The following is a 27,408-nucleotide window of genomic DNA, read 5'->3' on the forward strand; positions in this document are numbered from 1 at the left end:
GAATAAATTAAATAGTATTGGATGTCTTTAAATGTCTCATAGAATTCTGCTGTAAATCTATCTGGTCCTCGACTTTTTTTAGTCTGGATGTTTTATATTACTGTTTCAATTTTTTTTGTGTGTTATGGGTCTGTTTAAGTTGTTAATCTCTTCTTGGTTTAGTTTTGGTGGTTCCCATGCCCTTAGATATCCGTCCATTTCTTTTAGGTTTTCAAATTTAGTAGTATATAGGTTTTTAAAGTATTCCCTTATACTGTTCTTTTTCTTTCTGGTGTCTGTTGTGATGTTTCCCCTTTCATCTCTGATTTTGTTGATATGGAGGTGCTTTTTCTTTCTTTTGGTTAACTGGGCTAGTCAATCTTGTTTATCGTTTCAAAAGAACAAGCTCTTGGATTCATTGATTCTTTGTATTATTTGTTTTGATTTCATTAATTTCTGCCCTGACTTTTGTTATTTCTTGTCTGCTGTGTTTGGGTTTCATTTGGTGTTGCTTTTCAAGTGCCTTGAGTTGCAATGTAGTCATTTATTTGTGTTCTTTCTGAGTTTTGAATGTAGGCACTTAGAGCTATATACTTTCCTCTAAAGACCCTTTAAGGACGGCTTTCAATGTGTCCCAGAGGTTTTGTTGTGTTATATTGTCCTTTTCATTTAGTTCCAGGAATACTTTTATTTCTTTCTTAATTTCTCCTTTGACCCATTCATCATTCAGGAGTGTGTTGTTTAATCTCCATGTGTTCATGTGGTGACTAGGGCTTCCTCCGGTGTTGATTTTAAGCTTTATTGAATTGTGGTCTGATAGAATGCATGGAATTATTTCAGTCTTTTTGTATTTGTTGATGTTTGTTTTTTGCCCTAGTATGTGGTTGATTTTGGAGAAGATTCCATGGGGCACTGAATAGAAAGTATGTCCTTTGGTGCCTGGGTGGAATACTCAGTAGATGTCTGTTAGGTCCAATTGGTATATTGTATTGTTTAATTTGGATGTCTCCCTGTTAACTCTCTGCCCTGTTGACCTAGCTAATGGAGACAGTGGGGTATTGAAGTCCCCTACTATTAATGAGTTGGGATTGATCTGTATCTTAAAGTCCTGTAGTATTGTTTTTATGAAGTTGGGTGTACCAGAGTTTGGTGAATATATGTTCATGATTGTAATATCTTCTTGATTGATTGTTCCTTTTAGTATTGTTTTTATGAAGTTGGGTGCATCAGAGTTTGGTGAATATATGTTCATAATTGTAATGTCTTTTTGGTTTATTGTTCCTTTGATCAGAATGAAGTGGCCCTCTTGATCTCTTCTGATTAAAGTCTATTTTATCAGATACTTGCATTTCAATGCCTGCTTTTTTCTTAGTACCATTCGCTTGGTATATTTTTTTCTGTCCTTTCACCTTAAGATAGTGCCTGTCCTTGAAATCGAGATGGGTTTCTTGCAGACAACCAAAAAATGGGTTTCGTTTCCTCATCCATTGACCTAGTCTGTGTCTTTTGACTAGGGCGTTCAGTTTGTTAATATTTAAAATTATTAATGAAAGATGTGTATGGAATCCTATCATTTTTATTTCTGTTCACATTCTTGATATAGCTGTACTTTTCCACAGTTATACTTTCATTGGATTTCTTTCTGCAATCCCTTGAGTATAGTCATTCCTTTCTTCAGCTCTTTATATTGCTTCCAGAACTCCCTGAAGGGCTGTTTGTGGACATGAATTCCTTCAGCCTATTTATGTCATGGAAGATTTTTCTTTCCCCTTTGAGTATAATAGACATTTTGGCTGGGTATAGTAATCTGGGTTGGCATCTGTGGTCATTTAACACTGGGAATACTTTGGTCCAGGCTCTTCTAGCTTTCATAGTTTGCACTGAAAAGTCAGCTGTGATCCTAATGGGTTTTCCTTTATATGTGACTTGTTTCTCTTTTGCAGCTTTCAGTATTTTCTCTTTGTTCTGTATAATTAGTATTTTTACTATGATGTGCCATAGAGAGTTTCTTTTCTGCTCCTGTCTGTGTGGTGTTCTATATGCTTCTTGTATTTGTATGGGCATGCCTTTCTTTAATTTAGGAAATTTTCCTCCACGATTCTGTTGAAGACCTGGTCCATGCTATTATCTTGGGATTCTTTTTCCTGTAGGCCTATGATTAGTAAGTTTGGTCTTCTTATGGTATCACACAATTCCTGCATATTCCATTCTTGAGATTTCTTTAATTTTTCTTAATCTTTGCTTGAGTGGTCCAGTTCGTCCACTTTATCTTCCAATCTTGATACTCTTCAATCTTATCCTTGTTTCAGCCTGTGTTTTCTGCAATATTTCTATGTTTTTTCCTGAATTCACTTTTTAAATCCAGAGTTGTCTTTGTCATTTCATCCATCCATATATTTATATTTTCTTGAGTTTCAGTCAGAGTTTTTCCCTATCCTCTCTATTTCTTTGATTTCTTTGTGTGTTCTTTAAATTCACTGAATTCTTTAATAATTTTTATAATTTTTCTTTTGAGTTCCACGTTCTGCATTATCTTTAGGGGGTTCTCATTGCATTCCTCTAGAGGACTATTGGTATTTGGTGGGGATATATTATTTTTGTTTTTCATGTTATTATTTTTTCTCTGCGATTTTGACATGTGAATTTCCTTTGTAGTTTCTGATTCTTGCCTGAGACTCAAGCTTTCAAGTTTAGATCTGCTTCTTTTTGTAAACTTTATATGCCTTTGTGGTTTACTATTTGGGCATGAAAATCTGGTTCATCTAAGCTTCTGGTTCTCTCTTTTGATTTTATTTGGAGCGGCCAGATTGATTTTGTCTTCAGGAGTTCCCACAGAGGCCCAAGTCAGATGAGGATCAGATGTTCTCAGGCTTTCTCCTAAGGTTTGCATCCCTCCAGGAAAGATGTTGTCCTCAGGAATTTCGGGGTTGGACTGGTCTTGGAGCACATCCCAGGAAAGATGCTGGTCTTGCGCAGCTGGTGGCAGTGACGTCCAGAGATGCAAAGGGAGATGAGGGCAGGAAGAGACCCCAAGGGCTCCCAGGGACTACAGGGGAGAACCTGGGTTGGTTTGCATGCAAAGGATCAGGAAGCTGAGAGGTCAGCCCCAGTGTCCAGGAAAGAGGTTGGCGGGTTGTGCAGCCCAGGAAAGCAGTGGGAGGTGAGGGTGGGACCAGGCTCAGAGGGCTTCTGGGTTTGTCTGGATGCAAGGGATCAAGAAGCAGTGGTGGTTCTGGGTCTAGAGGTCAGCCCTGGTGCCCGGGAAAGAGGCTGGCGGGTTGTTGCGCCCAGGGAAGCAGAGGGAGGTGAGGGCAGGCCCAGGCCCAGAGGGCTCCTGGGGACTGTGAGGAGGAACTGGGTTGGTCAGGATGCAATGGATCAGGAAGCAGTGTTGGTTCCCCCAGTGTCTTGGGTGCCAAGACAAGGAATGGGACAGTACCCAGGCTAGGAGGAGAGATAGGCCTGGGAGATGGGAGGGTGAATGGAGCTGGGGGAGTCAAAGTGCAGAGGGCTCGGTGGGCTTACCCAGGACAGATGCTGGCAGGCTGAGCAGGCCCAGGGAAGCAGAGGGAGGTGAGGGTAGGACCAGGCCCAGAGGGGTCCTGGGGACTGCGACAAGGAACTGGGTTCAAGAAGGAACTGGATTCATCTGGATGTAAGGGATCAGCTATTTTTATTTTTGAGAGAAGGTCTCCCTGTAGCCCCAGCTGGCCTGGAACTCACTATGTAGACCAGGCTGGCCTTGAAGTCAGATCTGCTTGCCTCTGCCTCCCGAGTGCTGGGATTAAAGGCCTACGCTACCATTCCCAGGTGTGTCTTTTCTTAAAAGAAACAGCTATCTAAAAAGAAGCCCTTTGTCTCTTGTTTTTCTTATGCCATGAATTAGTTGTCAGGTCTCTTCTTTGCCCCATTCCTATGGCCTCTGACCTAATAGCTTCCTAACTAGTCTCCTATTCTTAGGACCACCATTGACCTATACTTTTCCCATACTACTTGCACCATTGTTGTTCTAGCACATAAACTTTATGTTACTCTCTCGCTTGAATCCTCCTGTAACTTTTTGCTACCTCACTTTAATTCCCAAGGGTGCTTTAGAACCTATGGGTAGAAGGAGGGAAGATCCAGTCATCTTTTTAAAAGATTTTTTTTATTTATTACTTTTATTTTATGTGTATGAGTGTATTGCCTGCATGTATGTGAGTGCACCCGTGTCGTGCAGTGCCGCAGAGGTCAGAAGAGGGCTTTGGATTCCCCTGGAACTGGAGTTAAGGATGGTTTGTAGCCTCCATGTGGGTGCTGGGAATCGAATCCTGATCCTCTGCAAGAGCAACCAGTACTCTTAACTGCTGAGCCATCTCCCCAGCCCTGGATCCAGTCATCTTAAGGAATGTTAGAAATTATGTGTAAGCCCTATTCCTCTGGCCTGTGGGTAGGAAGGTGGTTCACTGAGGCCATGGCTGTTCACCCCCTCTCCTTGCACTGTCTTTTGCTTTTGTAGCCTGGTGTGGAACAAGAGCAGAGTCACAGTAAAGGAGCTGAATCTCCCTACTCATCCTCACTGTAGCAATCTGAGGCTGGCCGACTTGTTGATTGCTGAGCAGGAACACAGCAGGTGAGAAGGAAGACCAAAGACTAGAGCTACCATAGTACAAGATCTCTACAGATCCAGGTTCCTGACTATTAAGCACTGACCCTCAAGTGTCAAACACTAGCCTCCCTTTGCCTCAGCATTTCCTGACTGTTGGAATTGGTATGCTTCCAAAGGCTGCTAAAGAAAAAGAGGAATTAATGAATAGTCTGAAAGGTGTGATTTGTGATGATAAGGAACTCAATTCTGTCAACTGTCCCATAACTCATATCTCTGGATGGGTAGGCTCCAGGACCACCTGGTCTGCCTTTTGCATCCTCTGAGGTCTGTTCCAGTTGGGACACTGTGCCCACTTGGAGAGCAAGTGATTGTCCTGCTCTTCAGTAGCATATCAGTCCATGAAATTAGATGTCCAAGAATGACATCTCCACCACTGAGGCTATTTCTGTGCGTCTCAGTTCCTAAGGATCTGAGATGATGTATGCTGCATATGCAGAGTATATTTCCTGGTAGATCTTGCCAGCATCGTCATTATTGTCACTGGGAACTCTTTTTTTTAAAAAATATTTTTATTTTACATGTATGAGTGTATTGCCTGCATGTATGTAAGTGCATCCATGTTGTGCAATGCCTCCGAGGTCAGAAGAGGGCTTCTGATTCCCCCGGAACTGGAGTTAAGGACGGTTCATAGCTGTCACGTGGGTTCTGGGAATCGAACTCGGGTCCCTGCGAGAGCAGTCAGTCCTCTTAACTGCTGAGCCATCTCTCCAGCCCCAATCACTGATAACTCTTAAGCCCCCAGCTTCTTCCAATAGATGCCTTTACATTGAACTCATCTAGAAAAATGTTATATATGTTGTATACAGTTTGTTTGCTTTGAGGCAAGATCTTATGTAGCCCAGACTGGACTTGAGCTCACTATGTAGTGGAAGATGACTTTGAACTTGATTGAGATTCTCCTGCCTCCACCTCCCAAGAACTGGGATTATTGGTTATGCTACCATAACGGGTACAAATAGGATTTGTTTAGAATGTGTTCATTTAGAAAAGTCTTAAAAGCAAGGATACCACCTGTTTTCATCATGCTCTCCTATGCCATGTCCGTTCTGAAGCTTTTTATCTTTTGTAGCAACCTTCGGCACCCCAACCTGCTGCAGCTGATGGCTGTGTGCTTGTCCCAGGACCTGAAGAAAATCCGCCTGGTTTATGAACGCATCACAGTTGGCACACTGTTCAGTGTCCTCCATGAACGAGTAAAGGGTCATTCCATGGATTTTCCCCAGTTGCCTTTCCTCCTTTCCCTGCCCTTTGCCCTTCTCTCTTTGCAGAGTTCCCATTTACATGTCTGAAAAATAAATCTACATCTTTTCCCTTTATTGGGCAGTGTAGCATGCCCGATAATAAGCACATTGTCAGAACTAATATGATTTAAGTTTTATTCACATTCATTTCTTTTTCTTTTTTTTAAATCTTTTTGAGACAGGGTCTTCCTGTAGCCACAGCTGGTCTGGATTTGCTATGGAGACCAGATTGGCTTTGTACTCACAGAGATCAGCCTGCCTCTGCCTCCTGAGTGTTGGGACTAAAGGCAAGCACTGTCACACCTGGCTCACATTGATTGTGTGTGTGTGTGTGTGTGTGTGTGTGTGTGTGTCTCACATTGATTGTGTGTGTCTCACATTGATTGTGTGCGCGTGTGTGTCTGTGTGTTTATGTACATGCATGTACACATATGCACACGTAGATACATGAAGGTATTGTGGTATTTATGTAGAAGTCAGAGGAAAAACTCGCAGAAGGAGTTCTCTCCTTCTACTGTGGATTGAACTCTGGTTATCAGGCTTGACGGCAGTTGCCTGATAACTTGCTAAGCCAACTCACTGGCCCTAATGAGATTTTTATTTTTTTGGTCGTTTTGAGACAGGGTCTCCCTGTAGCCCCAGCTGGCCTGGAGCTCATTGTGTAAACCAGGCTGACTCTTGAACTCACAGAGATCCACCTACTGGGATTAAAGGGGTGTGTCACCACACCAGGCATTTAATGAGATATTTTTATTATCAGTTATTTTTCTCCTTTATTTTTTCCTTTCCTTTCATTTTTTTGCTTTCTTTTTTTAAGACAGGGCTTACTATGTAGCCCTGGTTGGCCTAGAACTTGCTATGGAAACCAGGCTGGCCGGCAGTTTATAGAGATCTACCTGCCTCTGCCCTTCTAAGTGTTGGAATTAAAGGTGTGTGCCACCATGCCCAGCATCCTTTCATTTTTAGAAAAAATTATTATTATTGTGTGTGGTATGTCTGTGTATGTGTTACACACATGACATGGTTGCATGTGTAGAGGCTATAGGACAACTTTGTGGAGTTGGTTCTCTCCTTCCACCCTTATGTGGGACCTGGGAAACAAACTCGGGTCCTCATACTTGTACAGCAAGTGCTTTACACACTGAGCCATCTAGCTGTCCCCCCTACCCCGTTTTTTTTGTCTTTTTTGAGATAGTCTCCCTGTAGCCCCAGCTGTCCTGGAACTCACTATGTAAACCAGGCTGGCCTTGAACTCACAGAGATCCGCCTGCCTCTGCCTGTTCAGAGGCGTGTGCCACCACACCCAGCCTGTTCTGGTTTTTTTGAGACAGGCTCTCATTATGTAGCCCAGACTGGCCTCAAACTCATAACCTTCCTACTTCCAGCCTCCTAAGTACTGGGATTACAGGCATTTAACACTGTACTGGCTTCAGTCTTGCTTTTTTATCAGCCCTGTAATAGCACAACAGACCCTGAAACACATTGATGCAACTGTAGCTGAGTAATTGACACAAACTTTATTTTCCTACATTTTGCTTATGCTCTGTCCTTATTTGTTTATATAGAGACCTTTACCTTTCCCTTCTTACCTGTCAAATTTCCTTGTAATGGAGGAATGTCTTCCATGACTGAAAGATTTTGTGGTCAAGTGCACTGTGGGGTGGGATATGGCTTCAGAGAGCTCTTTTTCTGTGACTTTTTTCTAAACACCCTAGGTAAGAGTAAAGAGAGACCATCTAGAGGGGTCTTTCTAGTTTGTCTGACTGCGCTAGAGGCTAGATTGATTCTCTTCATCCTGTAGATGTTCTCCAGCAGCACAAACTTGGATAGGGAGGTGCTAGGGTAGTTCCCTGATAGTTTCTTGATCTTGAATGCACTTACTAAGTTTTGAGAATTTTTTTCTAATTTGTCAGTAACCTATAAGAAAGGAATATAGGTTTGTATCTAGGGGCACTAGATAAGTGGAACTGTAGGCTAGTCACTTACCCTCACTAAACTTTAGGTTCTCTACCTGCAAAATGGTAATACCAGGTAGCTGTGAGAATCAAATGTAAAGGCTTTGGAGATGACATTGTCAGGAGGCTTTTTTCTTTTGTTTTGGGAATTTTCTCTCTTGCTTGCAGAGGTCCCAGTTCCCGGTGCTGCACATGGAAGTGATTGTGCACTTGCTGCTCCAGATTGCTGATGCATTAATATACCTCCATTCTCGAGGGTTTATCCATCGCTCCCTCAGCTCCTATGCTGTTCACATTGTCTCTGCAGGGGAAGCAAGGCTGACCAACCTGGAATACATGATGGTAAGGTAGGTGCAACCTCCGCTGTGGCTTCCTCCTAAAGTGAGTCTCTCTGGGAACCTTTGCTATGATAAAATCATAATCTAATCTGGGTAGGACTCCTCATTGTTGGAATAACTATTCATCAGCATGGAAAGAGATTTCTCATATGCCTAGCCCCATTTACCAAGGGTATAGATAGACTTTTGTTTGTTTATTTACATTTGATTTTAGTGTCTGTGCACTCATATGTGCATGTGGAGGTCAGAGGTCAACTTTCAGGAATTCATTTTTTCCTACCATGTGGGTCCTAGGGATCAAATTCAGGTTGGCAGGTTTGGAGGCAGGTGCCTTTACCTACTTAGGCATTTCAGTTCTTTCCCCCCTTTTCTGAGATAGGGTCTTGTTATGTAGCTGAGGGTAATCTCAAACTCACTGTGTAGCCCAGGATAGCCTTGAATTCACAATCCTCTTGCCTCAGTCTCTCAAGTGTTCAGATTATAGGAGTGTATCACCACAACTACATCTGGCTGAGAAGTTACTTCTGCTTGAGGTAGTCTTGTTTTATTTTTTTCCCCTAAATATTTTTATTTTTAAATTATTTTTATTTTATGTGTAGAAGTGTATTGCCTGCATGCAAGTGCACCCATGTTGTGCATTGCACATGGAGGTCAGAAGAGGGCATCAGATCCCCTGGAAATTGGAGTCACTGACAGTTAACTGCCATGTGGGTGCTGGGAATCAGACCTGAGTCCTCTCAAAGAGCAGCCAGTGCTCTTAACCACTGAGCCACCTCTCCAGCCCTGGTAGTCTCATTTCCATAAGCATATAACATGTCCATATTAACTAATGAATACATAAAGCCTCTAATTATCCACTCCAAAATTTTTGGCAGGGGACTGGAGAGATGGCTCAGCAGTTAAGAGCACATATTGCTCTTGCAGAGGACGAGAGTGTGGTTCACATCAGGTGGCTCACAATCACCTGTAACTCCAGCTTCAGGGGGATCTGATGCCTCTGGCCTCTGGAGGCACAAACACACACACACACACACACACACACACACACAATCTTTTAAAGACAGGTGGGCTAGAGAGATGGCTCTGCAGTTAAGAGCACTTGCTGCTCTTACAGACAATCCAGTTTCAGTTTCCAGCACCCACGTGATGGCTCACAACCTTCTGTAACTCTAGTCCTAGGGGATTCAACACCCTCTTCTGACTTCCAAGAGCATCAGGTTTACATGAGGTACACATACATATATGCAAACACTTATAAACCTCTGAGCTCAAAGCCAGCCGGCTCTGCATAGCGAGTTCCAGTCCAGCCTAGGGGCACATGGTGAGACCCTGTCTCAAAAAACAATAACAAAACCCACTCTTACACATAAACTAAAAGAAAATCCTTTAAAAAAAGAAAGACAATGAAAAAAATTCCAGTGGCTTGACACAGCAGAGTTGTATTTCTTACATTGTAATATATCATGTGTATTGTAAGGAAGAGTTAAGTATTCTTCCCATTATTGGCTCAGCCACCCTCAAGGCCTCATTTCCCCACTGCATTATTTGAATTACTGGTCTGGGAATAGGAGAAATCATAGAGGGGGTATACAGTGAGGTTTGGGGCCAACGTGAAGTGGGCATGTCATGGTTTCTCATTTTGTGCTGGCTAGAACCCAATTACCTTCTTAGCACATGGAGGCCCAGACATGTGCCTTAGTTTTAGAAGAGAGGTGATAATGGGTACCAGTGAGCCTTCTGATCTGTCATATCTTCTATTGGATACTAAAGGCACTCTGTCCTCAGGGGACTCAAGCACAGTGAGAAAGACACTCAGAACAACTTTCTTGTTCAAGGGCTGGTAGTTGGGCTTAGTTTCCAATTGGGCTGGAGTTAAGAGACTGACCAGTTTCCCACCCCAGGCTCTAGGAGGCATAGGGCCTCTTCTATACATTCTAGCTATCATGCCCAGCTCTAGGTCTTTGGCCCCATGTTGTTTCTTCTCTACTTAGAGGCCCTAGGCACTGGGAAGACCCTTTACCCACCTGCCTTCTGCCTTTGTCGCCCACCCACCCATCCCTGATATTTTGCTTTTCAGTCTCTCAGCATGTCTTTGCTCCTCACATGCCACAGTTCACTGCTGTTATTACATGCAAAGCTCCATGAGAACAGAGGTTTGTTTTATTCACTGCTAGATCCCAGATGCCAAGAACAGCTCTTGACATATGGACACTCAGTATATGTTTTCAGGTGAATGAAACAAAGATCTCTTACCTCCCTACACTTCATCGGTTCTTATGCCTCTACCTAGAAAGGAAGGCAGAAGCAGATTGTGTTTCGTCCTGGGGACCTTGGTGAGGCGTCTGAACTTTAGCCATTGAGATATTATAGAATATGTTTTTAAATCATTGGGATACCATGGATGATTTATTGGTTAAGATCACTCAGGCTCCTGTGTGTGAAGGGGCTGTGAGAACAAGAAAGAGGCAAGGAATGCTTGGAGATGTTTGAATTTTCTAAGGTGACAGCAAGAGGCTGGGTGACTGTCATCAATCAAGCTGTTAATCCTCAGATCTGTCCCTTCTCAATCCCAGTTAAAACTCTTCAGGGTTGCCAGGCGTAGGCGCACGCCTGTAGTCCCAGTACTTGGGAGGCAGAGGCAGGTGGATCTCTGTGAGTTCAAGGCCAGCCTGGTCTACATAATGAGTTCCAGGACAGCTGGGGCCACAGGGAAACCCTGTTTCAGAAAAGACCAAAACAAACAAACAAAAAAACCCTTCAGGGTGGACTGGTGAGATGGCTCAGTGAGTAAAAATGCTTACCACACATGCCTGCCAACCTGAGTTGGAGCCCCAGAACCCATGGTGAAAGTAGAGAATTGACTCCTGAAAGTTGTCCTCTGATCCCACCACACACAAAAAAAATCCTTTAAAGGGCTCCTTCTTGCCTGTAAGAGTAGGTTCAGGCACTTTTGCAAAGTATGGAAGCCATCTTAGATGGGCAAACTTCCCAGGTGGGATACTGCTCATACAGCCAACATCATCTCTTCTCCCTCCTGATTATTTTTATTTTTTTGAGACAGGGTCTCAAACTTGCTATGTAGCCAGGGATGGCCCTGAACTCCTTATCCTCTTGCTGTCACCTCCCAGGTGCTGGGATTTTAGGCATATTTACCTCCATGCTTGACTCTTCCTGATCATTTGAACTCACTTTCAGTCTCTTGCCTTTCTGTGCTGCTCATTACATCTGGTATATCTCTTCAAACTTATTTCTCCTTTCCCCTCCTCTCCTCTCCCCTCCCCTCCTCCTCCCCTTCCCCCTCCCCTTTCCCTTCCTCTCCCCCTCCTCTCCTCTCCCCTCCCCCCAAAAAGTTGTCCTCTGATCCCACCACACACAAAAAATCCCTCCCGTCCCCTCTCCTCTTCCCTCTTCATCCCCCTTCCCTCTTCACCTTTCTTCTCTGTCTTCTCTCATGAAAAAAATATTTCATTTATTATTTTTTAAAAATGTATGTGTATGAGTGTATTGCCAGAATATGTGTAAGTGCACCTGTGTCATACAGTGCCCATGAAAATCAGAAGAGGGTGTTGGATTCCCCTGGAACTGGAATTAGGGACGGTTGTTAGCTGCCATGTGGGTGCTGTGAATCAAACCCGGGTCCTCTGCAAGAGGAGCCAGTGCTCTTAACCACTGAGCCATCTGTCCAGCCCCTTGGTTTTATTTATTATTTATTTAAATATTCATTATTTATTTATTCTTTTTTGGTCTTTTTGAGACAGGATCTCCCTGTGTCTGGCCTGAGTCTCCCTATGTAGACAAGAGGGGCCTTGAACTCACAGAGATCTGCCTGCCTCTGCTTCCCAAGTGCTGGGATTAAAGGTATGCACCACCACGCCCAGCTTTATTATTTTCATTTTATGTGTATGAGTGTATTGCCTGCATGCAAATGCACCCATGTCATGCAGTATCTGCGGAGGACAGAAAAAAGTTGTATCCCCTGGAATTAGAGTTACAGACAGTTGTTAGCTGGCATATAGGTGCTGGGAATTGAGTCTGGGTCCTCTGGAAGAGCATTCAGTACTCATTTATTTTTTATTATTTTTTTAATTTTTTAAAATTATTTTTATTTTATGTGTATGAGTGTGTTACCTGCATGAATGTGAGTGCACCCATGTTGTGCAATGTCACGGAGGTCAGAAGAGGGCTTCGGATTCCCCTGGAACTGAAGTTAAGGACAGTTCATAGCTGCCATGTGGGTGCTGGGAATCGAACCCTGGTCCTCTGCAAGAGCAGTCAGTGCTCTTAACCACTGAGCCGTCTCTCCAGCCCTTTGTTTTTATTTTAAAATTACTTGCCTCCTGAGTATTGGGATTATAGGCATTTACCACTATGCCCAGATCTTCTTTTTTTAAAAAAAATTTTGTAGCCAGGCGTGGTGACGCATGTCTTTAATCCCAGCACTCGGGAGGCAGAGGCAGATGGATCTCTGTGAGTTCAAGGCCAGCCTGGTCCCCCCAATTTTTTTTATTATTATTTTATGTAATAATATATGTATGTTATGTATGAATATATTGCCTGCCTGTATGTAAGTGCACCATGTTGTAAAATGCCTGTGGAGGTCAGAAGAGGGCTCCAGATCCTCTGGAATTGGAGTTAGGGACAGTTGTTGGCTGCCATGTGGGCGCTGGGAATCAAACTTGGGTCCTCTTCAAGATCAGTCAGTGCCCTTAACTAAGCCATTTCGCCAGGCGTGGTGGTACACACCTTTAATCCCAGAATTTAGGAGGCAGAGGCAGATGAATCTCTGTGAGGCCAGCCTGGTCTACCTAGTGAGTTCCTGGATAGCTAGGCTACAGGGAGACCCTGTCTCAAAAAAGACAAAAACAGACAAAAAAAATGAGCCATCTCTCTAGCCCCCAGATCTTAAATTTTTATTTTATAATTTTGTGTGTGCACATGTATGTAAAGATCAGAAGTCAACACTGAGTATCTCCAGTTGCGCTCCACACATATTTGTTTGTTTGTTTGTTTGTTTAGATAGAGTCTTTCACTGAACTTGGGGCTCACTGATTCATCGCAAAGATCCAGGACTCCTCTTGTCTCTTAAGTGCATGCTACTACACCCATATTTTTGGGGGGTGTTATTTTTTCATACCCAGTTTTTTGCATGGGTGCTGAGGATCTGAACTCAGGTCCTCATGCTTGCACAGGAAGCACTTTGCTGACTGAACCATCTTCCTAGCTCTCTCTATTCACTATTCTATTAATTAATAATTTTCTGAGGAAAAATATAACCAATAAAAAAACCAACAATAATGTTCAAATATTACTGGCCCTGCACCTATACCATTCCAACTGGCTCTCCTTTTTTTCGTCTTTTTGACTTTTTTGACACAGGGTCTCCCTATAGCTCCAGCCGGCCTGGAACTTGCTATGTAGACTAGGCTGGCCTTGAACTCAGAGATTCACCTACCTCTGCCTCCCAACTACTGGGATTAAAGGTGTGTGCCACCACACCCAGCCCAACTGGCTCTCCTTTTAGACACTTTCAGACATAGCACATATGAAGTCTGCATTGATGCCCTCATCCCCCAAGACACTTTGCAACTTCTTGCACTTGTCACTAGTGTAGTGGAGTGTACTGCAGTCTTTCTTTCTTTCTTTTTTTTTTTTTTTTTTTGCTGTATCCTGCACTTCTGAGTGGTGGATACAGAAGAGGTGATACAGGGAGGAAGAGCATTCCCTACAGGGTTCTTAGTATTATTCATAAAAGAATTTAAGAATGGACTCAAAGAGAAGCTTTAGGATAATTTTATTAGAATTTAAAGAAAATTCCTCAGGGCAGGCAAGCTGGAAATCTTAGCAGCCACCTTTAGGACAATTAGAGGGGAGAAGGAAAAAAAAGCCTTGAAGCCACGCTGGTTTAGAGCCTTCGCGAAGGTCAGACGTGGCAGATTAGCAGCTACTTGATGAGGAGAAGAAAGCTTTAGAGAAAAAGTAAATACGAGATGCTGGGACAGCCCTAATCATTATAGAAAGCATGCTTAGAAAAGGGATATGAAGAAGAAAAGGAGATTATGCTTTTATGAATTCTTCAGAAAAATGGGAAAGGCTTGCAGAGATCTAATGTCTGCAACCAGGTTCATGTAAGAACTGCATTAAGAGGCAGGGATTCCAGGCAGGCAAAGTTCACTCTCATTAATGCACTAGGTATTCCACCCATCTATTTAGTAGCATGACTTAAGGTGAACCCCATCTTCCAGGGCTGATCTTATGACCAGGTGATTGCCTAGTGAAACTGGAAAGGCTTGTCTTTATGCAGACTAAAGATTTTAGTCTTGACTCTTACGGGGCAGCTTTTTTTGCTACTTCAACAGAGGAATGGCTTGTTATCACATAAGGCACGAAGCAGTTTTTTCCCCCACTTTTTAAAATTGAGCTTTTAAAATTTAATACATTTTCCACTCAAATCTAGACCCCCCCATCCATGCCTCCTCCTATCTCCCCACCGAATCTTATGTACTACGGTGCCATATATGCTGAGTCCTATTCATTCATGTATTTGAACCAAATGTCCTTCAGTGTAAATGCGTCCACTGGAGTCTAGTCAGCCCATCCAGTGGTCGTATGTAAGTCATACTCTCCTTCACCTAGCAGCAATCAGTCTCAAATAGTTCTCAATCTAGTGCTGGCCTACCACTTATTTCTTACCTCCCCTTTGGGCCCTTGTTTAATTGAGTTGACATGAGTCCCATGCTTGACACCACTGTTGCCACAGGCTCACATGAGCAAGCCTCCAGTGGCCTGGGGCCCTCCACATCCCTGTGTTCATGAACCAGCCCTGGCTCTTACAATCTTTCTGCCTCCTCTTCCACAGTGGTCCCTATGGACGCCTATATGGAGTCCCATCCTACACTCTACAATCTTACTCTCTAAAACTTGGCCAGTTGTGGCCTTCTGTGTTCATCCCACTCTGATGTACATGGAGCCTTACTGCTGAGAGTTGAGGGGTGCATTAGCCCTGTCTCTACCCCTTATTCCGCTGTGTTCCATGAGCCTTAGTTGTAGAGATTCAACTGCAGATGTGTCACCTAGTACTAGGCATCTCCCAGGCATATGTTCTCTATGCCTAACCAGATGTGCAACTCTGCAGTAGCCTCCGTCTGTTGCAAAAAGAAGCTTCTTTGATGAGTGCTGTACAGCATGCTTGCACTCTAAAGGAGTTCTCTTCTAGCTGGCACTGCATTCCTTGCCAAGCAGCTCCTAGGTATACATATGAATTAATGTTCAGACATTCTATGTGCATTTCTCATAGGGTTTCTAGGACATGACTTTCCCTCTAGGTTTCCTAGCCCCTTCCTCACACCCACCCATGGGATTCACTCATCTGGACTATTTTTTCTCCTATCCGGCTTTCCTCCTTCCCTCCCTCCCTACTCACAGTGGTCCCATTGTCCTCCCCCTCCCCCCAATACCTCCTGACTCCTGTCACCTTTTCTCTCCTGACTTCCCTCCCTCCCCAACACCATGGTCTCTTGCATGTCTCTCCCTCCTCTCCTCCCTGCTTATTGCTCCCGCTTTTTCCACCTCTCTCAGGTAACATCTGTTTCCTAGTATTTCCCTTTCAGGTTATTTCTTCTCCTTTACCTCCATATATCCTTTCCTTTTACCTGGCTCCTAGTGTTACGTCAGAATTTATATACTCACATATAAGGGATTGCTGCTACAATCCACAAATGAGGGAGAACATACATTGCTTGCTTTTCTGTGTTTCTGTTACTTCACTTAGTATTAACACTCTCTAGCTCCATCCATTTACCTGCAAATTTCATAATTTTATCTTTTCTTACTGCTGAGTAGAACTCCATTGAGTAGATGTACCATATTTTAATTTTTTTTTAACTTAAAAAAATTATTTATGCTGGGCGTGGTGGCACATGCCTTTAATCCCAGTACTCAGGAGGCAGAGGTAGGCAGATCCTCTGTGAGTTCGAGGACAGCCTGGTCTACAGAGTGAGTTCCAGGACAGCTGGGGCTACAGGGAGACCATGTCTCAAAAAGACAAAAAAAAATTATTTACTGGGGCTGGAGAGATGGCTCTGTGGTTAAGAACACTGAATGTTCTTGCAGAAGACCTGGCTTCGAATCCCAGCACCCACATGGCAGCTAACTGTCCATAACTCCAGTTCCAGAGGATCTGACAGCCTCTTCTGTCCTCCGTGAGCATTACACGACACAGATGCACTTACCTACATGCAGGCAATACACGCATACACATAAACATATAAAAATAATAAATAAAATATTTTTAAAAATATTTATTTACTAACCACATGATTAGAAGAAGCATTTCATTACAGCTTTAACATATTCAATAACAATTTCCAGAGCAAAGATGCATCTCTTTCAAAATTGGCTGTAAATTTTTAGGTTCACAGTTATATTAATACAGTTATACAATATTGAACTCAGTATAAACCCTATGACTGTTTCATAAAGAAAAACTTATTTTTAGTCTTTTTAAAAAAATATTTTATTATTTTTATTTTATGTGTATGAGTGTATTGCCTGCATGTATGTGAGTGCACCTGTATCGTGCAATGCTGCGGAGGTCAGAAGAGGGCTTCGGATTCCCCTGGAACTGGAGCTAAGGATGGTTCATAGCCACCATGTGGGTGCTAGGAATCGAACCCTGGTCCTCCGCAAGAGCAGTCAGTGCTCTTAATCTCTGAGCTCTCTCTCCAGCCCCAGAAAAACTCATTTTTAATGCTACTAACACTTATATGTTTACACATGCATCTCTAATCTCTATGTATCTGATTATTACTTGTCACAGTTGGTACTTTCTGAGATCTACCTGAGCATGGATATAAAATCATGAGGTAGATTTCAATGATAATGTGTTTCACCTCTACTAATTAACATGCAGCAAAATTTTATGCTTCTTCCTCAAATATAACTCATTTTTTTTATTTGTTGATTTTTTTGTGTGTATTTCATACAGAACATCCCAAACAATCTTATTCATCTATATACCCACCTCCCAAATGGCACCTTCCCATAGTCCCCCCCTCCCACCCCACTGGCACCCCTGTTACTGTCCGCTGTGTTGTCAGCACTCCCAGCCGTTCTCCACTGCTTGTCCATCCACTGAGTCTAGTCAGCCTATATAGAGGTCCTTGTTTTAGGAAGATCAGCTCTTCCTCATCTAGCAGCAATAGTTGCCACTATTCCTTTAGAGAAGATTGGGGTCTGCTGTTCATTTTCCCAGTTCTATGCTGGGTTACTGTCTGGGAGTCTCTTGGGCCACCCTGGCCAACAACTCAAAGGAAGGTATCTCCTGTCTGGCATTGTTTCTTGTTATATAGCTTTTAGCTATACACATGGCCTCTTTAAGAATTATACTGATCCCTTTAATCTTTGGTTATACTTTCCTTTTGGGTGTTTAAGACCATACAGTTGGCCCAGATAAACTATGGTCATAGTTTAGTCCATTTGAGGATCTGTTCCTTAGGGGTCACATGGGCTTGGGAGGAGCCCTTGGCGCCTTTCTTTTACCAGTTTCATCTATGTGAAGTTAAGTCAAAGGTCCTGCTCAACTGTGGTTAGCTTCACTTGGAAGTATGGAGGAAACGTTTCCTCTGTGTTGACCCTCCTCCTTGTAGACTGGACACTGGTTCAAGTCCATTTGGTGAGGTCTCCATAGCCTCCTTGATCAGGAGGACAGGTGACGCACCACAGTTACAGGATATTTTGAGAGTTGCTCATGGTCCCCTGGAGCTTAGTCGACCTAGGAGGGCAAGGAGCAAAAACTGTCCTTTATGTCCCTCTGACCAAATTAGTATAGGCCCCAAAGTATGGTTGTTAGACATCCAAGAAGGTTAGCTCTACCAGTCTGGTACTTTTTTTTTTTTTCGTCTTTTTGAGACAGGTTCTCCCTGTAGCCCCAGCTGGCCTGGAACTCACTATGTAGACCATGCTGGCCTTGAACTCACAGAGATCTGCCTGCCTCTGCCTCCCGAGTGCTGGGATTAAAGTCATGTGCCACCATGCCCAGCATCAGTCTGGTACTTTTAATTACCATGTACTATGTAGATAAAGGTTGGGCAAAGACCAAATGTTCTCAGACAAACCTTGCCTAGACATGTATTATATTCCCTGAGCTAGCTGTATGTATAATTTGTCAGTAGGTTGTTGGACTAATATGGTTCCCTCTGGTTTTTAAAACTAGCTAGGCATTATTTATCTCTCACATTGTCTAACCCCTCCATTATGGTTTCCGCAATTAAAGTGCCCCCATTTTCCCTCTTTCTCCCTTACTAATACCCTTCTCCTATGGTTCTACCTGTCTTGAGCTCCTTCTTGCCTGTTTCCTACTGTTCTTCTCTTTCAGATTTTTTCTTTTCCTTTACCTCCCTGTTTCCTTTCCATTATCCTGGTTCCTGTAGTTATGTCTGGATACATACTTATAAGGATTTGGTGCTAGGATCCACATATAGGGGAGAACATACATAGTTTTTTTTTTTTTCCTTCTGAGTCTGTGTTACTTCACTTAGTATAACAGTTTCTAGTTCCATTCATTTACCTGCAAATTTCATGATTTTATCTTTCTTTACTGCTGAGTAAAACTTCCGTCAGGAAGCAGTGGAGAGTTTGGGCTAAGAAGTCAGTCTAGAGGTCTGGGGTGCCAAGACAGGAAATGTGCCAGCCCCTCTGCTAGGGGGAGCTGGGAACATGAATGAGGCTGAGGGAGTCAAGTTGCAGTGGGCACAGCAGCCAAACTTACCCAGACAAGCTGCTGACTCCAGGATGCTGTGGGGCTGGGCATATACCACATTTTCATTAACCATGTTAGTTGAGGGATGCTTAGGTTTTTTTCCATTTCTTAGCTATTGTGAAGAGAGCAGCAACAAACATGAATATACAGGTATCTCTACAGTATGATGAGTCTTTTGGGTATTTGCTAAGGAGTGGTATCACTGGATCATACAGTAGGTTCATTTTTAGTTTTTTGAGGGTTCTCCACACTGCTTTCCATAGTGGTTGCATGAGTTTGCATTCCCGCCAGCAGTGAATGAGCGTTCCTCTTTCTCCACATCCTCTCCAACATTTGCAGTCTTTCATTCTCTTGATCTTTGCCAATCTGATTGGGGTAAGATGGAATCTTTAAAGTGGTTTTTATCTGCATTTCTCTAATTACTAAGTATGTTGAGCACTTTTTAGGTGTTTCTTAGTCATTTTTATTTCTTTGAGAACTCTCTGTTTAGGTCTGTTGCCCAATTTTTTATTGGGTCGTTTATTTTCTTCTTTTTTATATTTTATTATTTTTATTTTATGTGTATGAGTGTATTGCACCTGTGTCATGCAGTGCTGCAGAGGTCAGAAGAAGGCTTCGAATTCCCTTGGAACTGGAGTTAAGGATGGTTCATAGCCGCCATGTGGGTCCTGGGAATTGAACTTGAGTCCTCTGCAAGAGCAGTCAGTGCTCTTAACTGCTGAGCCATCTCTCCAGCCCCCTTTCTTTCTTATTTTAAATTCTTTGTATATTCTGGATGTTAATCCTCTGTCGAATGTGTTGGCTCGTGAAGATTTTCTCCCTTCCTTCGTTGTTTCTTTTGCTGTACAGAAACTTTGTAATTTAATGAGGTCCCACTTACCGATTGTTGACCTTAGTGCCTCAGCAGCTGGTGCCTGATTTAGGAAGTCCTTTCTATGCCTATATCTTGAAAGGTGCTGCCTATGTTTCCTTCTAGCAGTTTTAGGTTTTAAACTTTTTAAAATTTTTATTTATTTTACTTTTTATTTTTTATGTGTATGCATGTATTGCCTGAATGTAGGTGCATAGGTAAGTGCACCCATGTCATGTAATGCCCTCGGAGGTCAGAAGAGGCAGTCAGATCCCCTGGGCCTGGAGTTATGGACAGTTGTTAGCTGCCATTGTGGGTGCTGGGATTTGAACCCAGGTCTTCTGCAAGAACAACCAGTGTTCTTAACCACTGAGCCATCTCTCCAGCCCAAGTTTTAGGTTTTATATTGAGGTCTTTGATCGATTTGTAGTTGACTTTTGTGCAGGGTGAAAGATAAGGGTCAAGTTTCATTTTTCTCCAGGTGGAGAGCCAGTTTTGCCAGCACCATTTATTGAAGATGCTGTCTTTCCTCCATTGTGTGTTCTTAGTACCTTCGTCAAATATCAGGTGGCTGAAATTTTATGAACTCAAGTTTGGGTCTCCTGTTGTGTTCCATTGATCTGTGTGTCAATTTTTGTGCCAGTACCATGCTGACATGAAATACTTTTACTTTAAGAAAGCAAGAGACCAGGAGATACTCTGTCTCAGGACAAAGGCCATATGTTTCTAACCTCCCCAACCATGGTTTTTATTAGTATAGATTCAGGGACAGAAGGTAGGCAGATCAAAAGATACTTCTGAGGGGAACTCAGAAGACTATTTACAACAAAATTTGACTTTTTACAGGAATATAGGCAGGTATTTAGCACATAGCTTCTTAAACATAAGGGACTCAGCACTTCAGAACCTGTGCTGGTATACATGATTGTCTGGCTTTGCTATTATAGGCATTCTTGGCTGGGTGTGACTTAACATGTATACTAAGTATGCTTTTAGCAGGGTTCAGGCAGTTTTTTTGCTTGCTTTTGTTTTTTTTAAAGATTTTATTTAGCACACTTTTAATCTCAGCTCTCAAGAGGTAGAGGCAGGTGGATCTCTATGAGATTGAGGCCAGCAGGTACTACGGGGAGACTCCATCTCAAAAACACCAAAAAAAGGGACAAAGATTTTTTTTAATTTGAATAATTTATTATTTTAACAAAAGTATAAAGTATGGAAAATTAGTGTATCTGAATCATTTCAGAGAGTAGAGAAAATTTCCTATTAACAGATTTCAGTGTTCAGCACCTTTGAAAAGAAACAGAGTTAAGACATGTGGCAATGCTAGCCTCAGACCACTACAGATAGTTAGGATCTGACTAACTGCAGTTCCTATAACAGAGAGGTCATTTGATTTGTTTCCCTACATTTTGAGGGTACCACAAAACACACACTAAAGAGGAGAAAGGTGTTCACTGAATTCACAGCTGGTGGTTAAGATGGAATAGAAGTGTTGAGACGAAGGGAGGTCGCAGGCTGGCAAGGTCAGATGGACAGTCCGAAGGCACTGGCAATGCAGTACATGGTCTTGTTCTCCCATCGCATGGTGCAGCCTCCACCGGTAGAGCTGTCCCAGAAGCAGGAGCTTGCTGTGTGTAACCCAGCTCCATTCTTCTGCATGATTACACAGGTCATAATGTATTTGAATGGTTTTCCTAGCTTGGTGAGTTCGCTTAAAGTCTGTTCTACAACATTTGTGGTCCACTGATTGACTTTGCTGTGCTGGTAAGCATTACCACTGATGGCACCTTCTATAGCCTCCTTTACAATGTTGCTCACTTCATCATCAACAACAAAAGCAGTCTCCTCTGCAGCCTGGAAGTCTTCCATCTTTCCTCCAGCCAGTCGCCTTCCGGGACAAAGATTTTATTTATGTGTATGAGTGTTTTGTCTGCATGTTTATAAGTGTACCACATGTGTGCCTTATGCCCACAGGAGCCAGAAGAAGACATAGGATTCCCTGGAACTGGAGTTACGGATGGTTATTAGCCTCCATGTGAGTGCTGGGAACTGAACTCAGGTCTTGTGGAAGAGTAGTAAGCGCTCTTAACTACTGAGCCACCTCTAGCTCCCAGCTGTCTATATAAGTATTGTCAGCCCTGCTAGATAGCCAGCTTGGGAGAATGGCCCTCGTTTCTTTACAGCCCAAGTTGGGACCTGCCACATACTGGTGTTTTGTCAGATTTGTTGCATGATTGGATGAATCTAGATGAAGGGAAAACTCAATGGTCCAAAGGGCAGAATTGACTACTTTGGCCCTGTGTTCCAGGGCAGTGGAAGCTAAGGTTTGGGAATTTTTGCTGCTGGTAACACCACCAGAGACTTCAAGCTCTTGTGGGAGATGATACCATTGGTAAGTTGCAGTATGCCATCTGTTGTTGAGAAGGCAGCATAACAGTTTTTTCTATTTTTGTGCTCCCATCGATATAGAAATCCTGGAGTGAAAGGAGCTTTGGAGATGGCCTGTTTCAAACTCTGTCTTTTTAAAAATATTTTTTATTATGATTGTTTTTAAGATATGTGTATATGTGGGTGTCTGTGCATGTGAATACAATGTTGGAGTTACAGGCTGCTGTGAGCAGCACCTGTGTTAGGCTGCTGGAAATCTAACTCAGGTCCTCTAGAAGAGTAGAATGTGCTCTTAACCACTGAGCAATCTCTTCACATGCGCCCCCCCCCATTGTTTTTTAATTGTGTTGGGGATCAATCCCAGGGCCTCGTGTATGCTAGGTAAATGCTGTACCACTGACCTACCCATTCAGCCCAACTTTATCTTTTTGCAGATGAGGAAACTGAGGTCCAGAGGGGTGAAGAGATGGTATATAGTGACCCAGCTCATTGGTTAGAGGCACAACTGGGGTAGAGGCAGATGGTAGCAAATGCCTCCAGGTCACAGAGGCAGGATGAATTGGAGGTTGAATGCAGGATGATCTATTAGGAGGGAGGCTATGGAATGCAGCCAGGGAGGTAAAGAAATGAAATACATAGAAGAGCTGGTATTAACAGTTTGTGTGTGTATGTGTGTGTGCTGGTAAAAGGAGGTAGACAGGACTGATGAGAGACACACTGGGGATGTTAGGAAAGTGTGAGATCTCATTTGGGCTTCTTGACCTCAGAATGGAACTTGAGGAAGAAAGTCAGTCACTGCAACTGGAACAGAGTGCTTTTCTTTGCAACATGAGTTTATGATCCATGAATCCAAAAGCATTCAATTTTGCATTTTATTTTTGGCAACACTACTTGGGCACATTAGTTTGTGGCATATCTTTGCCAAGGGTAACACTCCATCTTTTGGTGTCAAAGTGATACAGCAGTTTTCTCAAACTCACTATGTAGACCAGGTTGGCCTTGAACTCACAGAGATCCCCCTGCCTCTGCCTTGTGAGTGCTGGGATTAAAGGCATGTGCCACCACACCTGGCCCTTTTCCTATTCTTTTAAGTCCTCAGTGGAATCTTGAGGACAGGAATTAACCTTGCAAATGGTGTGACATAGCTACACCCAAATGTAATTTTGATGGTGTTAAAACTGAATGCCAGCCGGGCATAGCGAGTTCCAGACCAGTTGGGGCTACAGGGAGACACTGTCTCAAAAAAACCAAAACATTAACAATAACAACAACAAAAACAAACACTGAATGCTAGAAAAATAGCTGTTTTACAGTGATAGTCAAAACAAAAGTCTCCTATCCTTAGCCATGCAACTCCTTTTCAGTGCTGGCTTGAAACCCAGGGCCTGTCATAGCACTTGAGCTGTATTCTCGCTTTCCTCAGATAACTTAAACAGAGAAAGAAGAAAGGATTATAAGAGAGGAAGGTGGGGACTGGAAAGATGGCTCAGTGGTTAAAGCACTGGCTGCTTTTGCATAGGACCTGGGTTTAGTTCCCAGCACCCATATGGCAGCTAAAAACCATCTGTAACTCCAGTTCCAAAGGATCTGACGTTCTCTTCTGGCCTCTGCAGGCATTGCATGCATGAATGCAATTACATAGATGCTGGGAAAACACTCATACACATAAAGTAAAAATAAATAAATCAAGGGGCTGGAGAGATGGCTCAGCAGTTAAGAGCACTGAGTGCTCTTGCAGAGGACCCGGGTTCGATTCCCAGCACCCACATGGCGGCTACGAACCATCCTTAACTCCAGTTCTAGGGGAATCCGAAGCCCTCTTCTGACCTCCATAGCATTGCATGACATAGGTGCACTCACTCACATACATACAGGCAATACACTCATACACATAAAATAAGAATAACAAAATATATAAAAAAACAATTGGGGTTGGAGAGATGGCTCAGCGGTTAAGATCACTGGTTGTTCTTGAAGAAGACCTGGGTTCGAATCCCAGTGCCCACATGGCAGCTAACAACTGTCGGTAACTCCAGTCCCAGGGGATCTGACAGCTTCTTCTGGGCTCCGACAGCCTCTTCTGACCTCCTTGGGCATTGCACAACATGGGTGCACTTACCTACATGCAGGCAATACATGAATGCACATAAAATAAAAAAAATTTAAAAATGAATCCAAAAGTTTTAAACATTTTTATTCTTTTATTTTTATGTGTATGAGTGTTCCTTGTGTGTGTGTAAGTGCATCCGTTTCATGCAGTGCCCACTGAGGACAGGAGGGTGTTGTATCCCCTGGAACTGGAATTATCCATGATTGTTAGCTGCCATGTAGGTGCTGGGATTCTTAGCTAGGTCTTCTGCAAGAACACCCAGTGCTCTTAACCGCTGATCCATCTCCCAAGCCCCCAATAAAGTTTTTTTAAAAAATTTAAAAAGGGAGGACGGTAAGACTAAAGAAAAGAAAGAATTTGAGTTTTGGTTATAAGTGACTTTTCCCTTGCTAGAGATTTAGCTAATCCAAAGAAGCCTGAGGTGGATATTTCCCTTTAGAACTTCCCAACTTGAAAAGGGAAGCATGGTAGTTTCTCAGAATATATCAGACAGTAGAGCACCCTATTGCCTTTTTGGGGGGCTGGGAAAGAGCACTTGTTTATATGGCCCAGAGTTTGATCCCCCACAACCACATGAAACAAAAAACATAAAAAGGTCTATTGCCTTTTTATGATACTAATATAATTTATATCAATTTAATATACAGTTATATAGTGAAGACCCCAGCTTTATACATTAAATATGTAAATATTTGTGCCTTAAATTTGTGTGCATATCTTTGCTGTTTACATAAGTCCCATCTTATTTAGCAGTACAACTAAAAAGCAACTATCAAATTTTGTAATTTCATGGCTGTTTTGTGTTTTTTTTGGTCTGTTTTTAAGTATTTTATTATTTTTATTTTATGTGTATGAGTGTATTGCCTACCTGCTGGGAACTGAACCTGGGTCCTATGCAAAAGCAATCAGTGCTCTTAACCTCTGAGCTATCTCTCCAACTTCTTATTTAGATTTTTTTGTTTGTACATGCTCATGTGTATGTAGGTGCCCATGCATGTGTGCATTTGCATGTGGAGAACCCACAGTGTAGATCAAGGTGGACTTAATTTCATGGAGATCCACCTCCCTCTGACTCCTGAGTACTGGGATTAAAGGACTAAAGGCATGCGCCACCATACCTGGCTATGGCTTTTTTTTTTTTTTTTTTTTTTTTAATTTTATGTGTATGTGTATTTTGCATGCATGTAAGTGCAATGCCCACAGAGGTCAGAAGAGGGCATTTGATCACCTGGAACTGGAGTTATGGACAGTTGTTAGCTGCCATGTGGGTAGTGGGAACCAAACTTGGGCCCTCTGTAAGAGCAGCCAATGTTCTTAACTGCTGAGCCATCTCTCCAGCCTCTAACTTCATGGCTTCTTGAACTCATAGCTATCTATGAAAAGCTATGTTGGAAGAAACTATTTAGGGAAGCTTGCTTAGATCTGAGAATCCCAGTCTGTCCTCTAACATCAGTGCTAAAACCAGATCAGCAAAGAACTTACTTTCTCTTGCTTTTGTTGTTGTTTTTGTTTGTTTTGTTTTGTTTTGTTTTTGGTCTTTTTGACACAGGGTCTCCCTGTAGCCCCAGCTGGCCTAGAACTCACTATGTAGACCAGTCTAGTTTTGAACTCACTGCCTTTGTCTCCCGAGTGCTGGGACTAAAGGCATGCATCACCACACCCAGCATTGTTTTGTTTTGAGATAGGGTCTCGCTATATAGCCCTGGTCTGGCTGGCCTGAAACTCAACTCTGTAGGCCAGGATGGTCTTGAACTTACAGAGATCTACTTGCCTCTGCCTCATGAGATCCTCTTCTGCTGGATTTAAGGTGTGCACCACCTCATAAGTCTTGTCTTTGGTTTTTAAATTTTTTTCTTTAATTCATCTTTAATGTGTATTAGTGTTCTGCATGCAAGTATGTAGGTGTGCCCATGTTGTTCAGGGTGTTGGATCACTGGAACTGGAATTATATAGACTTGTTGTTAGCTGCCATGTGGATGCTGGGAACAGATCCTGGGTCCTCTGCAGAAGCAGCCAGTGCTCTTAACTACTGAGCCATCTCTTGCTTTTGTCTCTTGAGCCATCTCAAACCCCTTGTCTCTTGCTTTTCATTAACTTTTTATTTTTTTTGAGACAGTCATGTATCCCAGGCTGGCCTGGAACTTTGTTATATAATTGGGTATGACATTGACTTTCCAGTCATCCTGATCTACCTCCCAGGTGCTTGGGATTAGGGACATGCATCACCACACTTGGTTTATGTAGTACTGGGAATCAAATTCCAGGCTTACTGTATGCTAGGCAAGCATTCTACTAACCAAACTACCTCCTCAGCTCCATAATAACTTAATTCCTAATTATCAGCCAGCAGTCATGAAGCCTTTACTGAATTCCTGCCATAATAGCCATACTAATTCCTTACTTGGTGGAGTGAATGCTTTATGCCCTACAGAATGTCATCACATCTATAACCTCATTTGATTATCATGATAGCCATGGACAGAAGTCAGTAGTGACCTCACCTCACCTGAAGACTGTGTTGGCCCAGGAGATATTTAGGGCATTTTGACTTGGCTCTCAGGGTATCTGCTTGGCAGGATTAGTTATTCAGACGTATCAGTGAACTTTGAGTACTGAACTGAAAGGCTCATTCCCAATTGGACATGTGTTCAGAAAATAAGCAATCATGAGGAGTTGGAGAAGTCTTTGATACAGCAGATGGGACTTGAAAGGGGCCTTGGAAGAATCTTAACATTCATTCAACAGAAAACATCAAGGCTTGGTGTGATAAGCTTGGCAATGCAGTGATATAAAAGATAAGATACAGTGCCAGCTAGTGGTACATGCCTTTAATCCCAGCACTCAGGAGGCAGAGACAGGCAGATCTCTGTGAGTTCAAGGCTAGCCTGGTCTACATAGCAAGTTTCAGGCTAGCTGGGGCTACAGGGAGACCCTGTCTTAAAAAGACCAAAAAAAGATATAGGGCTGGAAAGATGACTCAGCATTTAAAAGCACTGACTGCTCTTACAGAGAACCTGGGTTCAGTTCCCAGCACCCGTAGAACTGGGAAGAACTAGCTGCTGTAATTCCAATTCCAGGGAATCCAATGCCTTCTTCTGGCCTCCTCGACATGCATGTGCTACACTTACATGCATAAAATAAAT

At 42.8% G+C, this 27,408-nt stretch overlaps 1 protein-coding gene and 1 pseudogene across 2 annotated transcripts in view; one reads left to right on the forward strand and one right to left on the reverse strand.

The window, feature by feature from the left end:
- Tex14 (testis expressed 14, intercellular bridge forming factor) overlaps positions 1-27,408 on the forward strand; it is a 128,572-nt gene that overhangs the window by 33,800 nt on the left and 67,364 nt on the right. Inside the window, exons 7-9 of the mRNA XM_029568096.1 lie at positions 4,478-4,591; positions 5,697-5,820; positions 7,992-8,170. Of these exons, the coding sequence (XP_029423956.1) occupies positions 4,478-4,591; positions 5,697-5,820; positions 7,992-8,170 (417 nt within the window). The remainder of the gene's footprint in view (positions 1-4,477; positions 4,592-5,696; positions 5,821-7,991; positions 8,171-27,408) is intronic.
- Positions 21,292-21,656, reverse strand: LOC103741776 (annotated as a pseudogene). Its single transcript, XR_607596.1, has one exon. The product of XR_607596.1 is annotated as a dynein light chain Tctex-type 1 pseudogene (transcript).

Source organism: Nannospalax galili, unplaced genomic scaffold, assembly GCF_000622305.1.
Source record: "Nannospalax galili isolate Female #2095 unplaced genomic scaffold, S.galili_v1.0 scaffold879, whole genome shotgun sequence".
Taxonomy (NCBI): Eukaryota; Metazoa; Chordata; class Mammalia; order Rodentia; family Spalacidae; genus Nannospalax; species Nannospalax galili.